At 59.5% G+C, this 5,073-nt stretch overlaps 1 protein-coding gene across 1 annotated transcript; it reads left to right on the top strand.

Moving 5' to 3' along the window:
• The first annotated feature begins 305 nt into the window (after nucleotides 1-305).
• RPS19 (ribosomal protein S19) lies at nucleotides 306-4,811 on the top strand. Its single transcript, XM_059837797.1, is given in 7 exon segments — nucleotides 306-329; nucleotides 332-378; nucleotides 1,231-1,325; nucleotides 3,216-3,289; nucleotides 3,291-3,400; nucleotides 4,221-4,275; nucleotides 4,756-4,811. Coding segments are annotated over 7 exon segments (432 nt in total). The 3' UTR covers nucleotides 4,783-4,811.
• The last annotated feature ends 262 nt before the right edge of the window (nucleotides 4,812-5,073 follow it).

Below are 5,073 nucleotides of genomic sequence, written 5' to 3'. Positions count from 1 at the left end.
GGGGGGAGTGCGCGCTGGCTCCAGCCAATGACAGCGCGCCGAGAGGGGCGCCTCATCGCTGATTGGCTCGCGCACGTTTCTCGCCGGCGCGGATTGGCTGTGGCGGTCTCGCGAGGGTTTCCAGCCCCTGCTTGCTGCGCGGGCGGCCCCGTGCTCGGCCTCTTCCGGTGCGGCAGCGGCGGCGGCGAGGTGAGGGGCGGGAGCGGGGCCGGGAAAAACGGGGGAAAAACGGGCAAAAAACGGGAAAAAATGGGCAAAAGTGGGCAGAGCAGGGCCCGGAGTGACCCCGGCGCGTGTCCCCGCAGATGCCCGGTGTGACGGTGAAGGACGGGTGAACCAGCAGGAGTTCGTGAGGGCGCTGGCGGCTTTCCTCAAGAAGTGAGCGGGGGCCGGGGGGGCTCACCGGGGGTCGCGGGGTTCCTCGGGCGGTGCCGCTGCCGATCCCGGTTCCCGGTGCCGTCCCTGGTCCCGGTTCCCGGTTCGGATCCATTCCCGGTTCTGGTTTGGGTCCGGTTCCATTCCCGGTTCCGGTTCCGTTCCCAATCCCGGTCCCGTTCCCAATCCCGGTTCCGTTCCCAATCCCGGTTCCGTTCCCAATCCCGGTTCCGTTCCCAATCCCGGTTCCGTTCCCCAATCCCGGTCCCGTTCCCAATCCCGGTTCCATTCCCCATTCCCGGTCCCGTTCCCAATCCCGGTTCCATTCCCCCATTCCCGGTCCCGTTCCCAATCCCGGTTCCGTTCCCATTCCCGGTCCTGTTCCCAATCCCGGTCCCGTTCCCCAATCCCGTTCCCATTCCCGGTCCCGTTCCCAATCCCGGTCCCGTTCCCAATCCCGGTCCCGTTCCCAATCCCGGTCCCGTTCCCAATCCCGGTCCCGTTCCCCAATCCCGTTCCCATTCCCGGTCCCGTTCCTAATCCCGGTTCCGTTCCCAATCCCGGTCCCGTTCCCAATCCCGGTCCCGTTCCCAATCCCGGTTCCGTTCCCCATTCCCGGTCCCGTTCCCAATCCCGGTTCCATTCCCCATTCCCGGTTCCGTTCCCCAATCCCGGTCCCGTTCCCAATCCCGGTCCCGTTCCCCAATCCCGGTCCCGTTCCCAATCCCGGTCCCGTTCCCCAATCCCGGTTCCGTTCCCCATTCCCGGTTCCATTCCCGGTCCCGGTTCCAATCCCGGTTCCGTTCCCAATCCCGGTCCCGTTCCCAATCCCGGTTCGGACCCGTTCCAGGTCAGGAAGCTGAAGGTGCCCGACTGGGCCGACACGGTGAAGTTGGCCAAGCACAAGGAGCTGGCGCCCTACGACGAGAACTGGTTCTACACGCGGGCAGGTGAGACCCCGCAGGTACCGGGGGCTGAACCCCCAGGTGAGACCCCACAGGTACCGGGGGGGGGCCCACATGGGCAGGTGAGACCCCACAGGTACCGGGGACTGAACCCCCAGGTGAGACCCCACAGGTACCGGGGCTGAACCCCCAGGTGAGACCCCCACAGGTACCAGGGACTGAACCCCCAGGTGAGACCCCCACAGGTACCGGGGCTGAACCCCCAGGTGAGAACCGGACAGGTACCGGTACCAGGGGTGGTCCCTGTTACCCCGGGGGTCTCTCTGGTTCCCCAGGGGTCCCTCACCTGTCCCAGGTGTCCCTCATCTGTCCACCCACAGCCTCCAGGGCTGTCACCTGTACCTGCGGGCTGGGGTCCACTGCCATTCCCTGGGGGTCTCTCTGTTATCCCAGGTGTCCCTCACCTGTCCCAGGTGTCCCTCACGTGTCCCTCCTCTGTCTCACCTGTCCCCTGGCAGCCTCCAGGGCTGTCACCTGTACCTGCGGGGCGGGGTCACTGCCATTTCCTGGGGGGTCTCTCTGTTATCCCAGGTGTCCCTCACCTTGTCCCCAGGTGTCCCTTACCTGTCCCTCACCTGTCCCCACAGCCTCCACAGCGCGTCACCTGTACCTGCGGGGCGGGGTCTCTGCCATTCCCTGGGGGGTCTCTCTGTTATCCCAGGTGTCTCTCACCTGTCCCAGGTGTCCCTCACCTGTCTCACCTGTCTCACCTGTCCCCTGGCAGCTTCCACTGTGCGTCACCTGTACCTGCGGGGCGGGGTCACTCCCGTTACTCCCAGGGATCTCTCACCTGTCCCAGGTGTCCCTCACCTGTCTCACCTGTCCCTCACCTGTCCCCACAGCCTCCACAGCCCGTCACCTGTACCTGCGGGGCGGGGTCTCTCCCGTTACTCCTGGGTGGTTCCTGTTACCCCAGGGATCTCTCACCTGTCCCAGGTGTCCCTCACCTGTCTCACCTGTCCCCACAGCCTCCACAGCCTCCACAGCCCGTCACCTGTACCTGCGGGGTGGGGTCACTCCCGTTACTCCAGGGTGGTTCCCGTTACCCCAGGGATCTCTCACCTGTCCCAGGTGTCCCTCACCTGTCCCTCACCTGTCCCCACAGCCTCCACGGCGCGTCACCTGTACCTGCGGGGCGGGGTCTCTCCCGTTACCCCAGGGATCTCTCACCTGTCCCAGGTGTCTCTCACCTGTCCCAGGTGTCCCTCACCTGTCTCACCTGTCCCTCACCTGTCCCCCACAGCCTCCGCGGCTGTCACCTGTACCTGCGGGGCGGGGGTCTCTCCCGTTACCCCAGGGATCTCTCACAGGTCCCAGGTGTCTCACCTGTCCCAGGTGTCCCTCACCTGTCCCTCACCTGTCCCCACAGCCTCCACAGCGCGTCACCTGTACCTGCGGGGCGGGGGTCACTCCCGTTACTCCAGGGTGGTTCCCGTTACCCCAGGGATCTCTCACCTGTCCCAGGTGTCTCTCACCTGTCCCCAGGTGTCCCTCACCTGTCCCTCACCTGTCCCCACAGCCTCCACGGCGCGTCACCTGTACCTGCGGGGCGGGGTCACTGCCATTCCCTGGGGGTCCCTCACCTGTCCCAGGTGTCCCTCACCTGTCCCCTCACCTGTCCCCTTGCAGCCTCCACAGCGCGTCACCTGTACCTGCGGGGCGGGGTCACTGCCATTCCCTGGGGGTCTCTCTGTTATCCCAGGGGTCTCTCACCTGTCCCAGGTGTCCCCTCACCTGTCCCCCCACCTGTCCCCACAGCCTCCACAGCCCGTCACCTGTACCTGCGGGGCGGGGTCACTGCCATTCCCTGGGGGTCCCTCACCAGTCCCCAGGTGTCTCTCACCTGTCTCACCTGTCCCTCACCTGTCCCCACAGCCTCCACAGCCCGTCACCTGTACCTGCGGGGCGGGGCGGGCGTGGGCTCCATGGCCAAGGTGTACGGCGGCCGGGCAGCGCCGCGGGGTCCGGCCCAGCCACTTCAGCCGCGCTCGGGCGCCCGTGGCCAGGAGGGTGCTGCAGGCCCTGGAGGCGCTCAAGGTGGTGGAGAAGGACCAGGACGGGTCAGTCTGGGGTGAAAAACCGGGATTTTGGGAAAAAATGGGGATTTTGGGGTGAAAAATGGAGACTTTGGGGTTTGGGGGTGAAAAACGGGGATTTTGGGGGTTTAGGTTTGTGGGGTGCGGCCCCTCAGGTGCTGGAGGGGCTCAGGGTGGTGGAGAAGGACCAGGACGGGTCAGTCTGGGGGAGAAAAACGGGGATTTTGGGAAAAAAATGGGGATTTTGGGGTGAAAAATGGGAATTTTGGGGTTTTGGGGTGAAAAACGGGGATTTTGGGGGTTTAGGTTTGTGGGGTGCGGCCCCCTCAGGTGCTGGAGGCGCTCAAGGTGGTGGAGAAGGACCAGGACGGGTCAGTCTGGGGAGAAAAACCGGGATTTTGGGAAAAAAACGGGGATTTTGGGGTGAAAAATGGGGATTTTGGGGTTTGGGGTGAAAAACGGGGATTTTGGGGGGTTTAGGTTTGTGGGGTGCGGCCCCTCAGGTGCTGGAGGGGCTCAGGGTGAGGGAGAAGGACCAGGACGGGTCAGTTTGGGGTGAAAAATGGCAATTTTGGGAAAAAAAATGGGATTTTGGGGAAAAAAATGGAGATTTTGGGGTTTGGGGTGAAAAACGGGGATTTTGGGGGTTTGGGTTTGTGGGGTGCAGCCCCTCAGGTGCTGGAGGGGGCTCAAGGTGGTGGAGAAGGACCAGGACGGGTCAGTCTGGGGAGAAAAATGGCAATTTTGGGGGTGAAAAAACGGAGATTTGGGGATTTTTAATCAGTTAGTTTTTGATCACTTACCCCATTTTTACCTTTTTTTTCCCATTTTTTTGCCCGCCCAGGGGCCGGAAGTTGACTCCACAGGGGCAGCGGGACCTGGATCGCATCGCTGGCCAGGTGAGCCCTGGGCTTTTCCAGAACTTTCTCTCAAATTCAGCTGGATTTGGGCAATTTTAACCAATTTCTCCTCAAATTCAGCTGAATTTGGTAATTTTAACCCAATTTTCCCTCAAATTTGGGGCAGTTTTAACCAATTTTCCCTCAAATTCAGCTGAATTTGGGTAATTTTAACCCAATTTTCCCTCAAATTTGGGGCAGTTTTAACCAATTTCTCCTCAAATTCAGCTGAATTTGGGTAATTTTAACCCAAATTTCCCTCAAATTTGGGGCAGTTTTATCCAATTTCCCCTCAAATTCAGCTGAATTTGTTAATTTTAACCCAATTTTCCCTCAAATTTGGGGCAGTTTTCACCAATTTCCCTCAAATTCAGCTGAATTGGGTAATTTTAACCCAATTTTCCCTCAAATTTGGGGCAGTTTTTAATCAGTTTTCTTTTGAATTTTAACCAATTTCTCCTTTTTTTTTTCCTCTTTCAGGTGGCTGCTGCCAGCAAGAAGCACTGAGGGAGCCAATAAATCATTTCCCCCCCAAACTCGAGTGTGGTTTTGAGGAAAAAACGCCCAAAATTGGTTAAATCTCCCCAAAATAGCCCCTGATCACCTAAGAGGTGGGAATGCTGAAATGGGAGAGAAATCCTGAATTTGTGGGGAAAAAAATTCGCAGTGAAAAAAGGGAGAAAATTGCAAAAAAAAATTGCAGTGAAAACAGCCAAAAATTGCAGTGAAAAGTTAAAAAAATTTGCAGAAAGTGCCCCGAAAATGTTATTTAAGTATCCCAAAATAAAAATGTACCAA

The sequence above is a fragment of the Haemorhous mexicanus genome, unplaced genomic scaffold (assembly GCF_027477595.1).
Source record: "Haemorhous mexicanus isolate bHaeMex1 unplaced genomic scaffold, bHaeMex1.pri scaffold_253_ctg1, whole genome shotgun sequence".
In the NCBI taxonomy this organism is placed as follows: Eukaryota; Metazoa; Chordata; class Aves; order Passeriformes; family Fringillidae; genus Haemorhous; species Haemorhous mexicanus.
The sequence above is the reverse complement of the archived record's forward strand: the minus strand, read 5'-3'. Positions and strand labels throughout refer to the sequence as shown.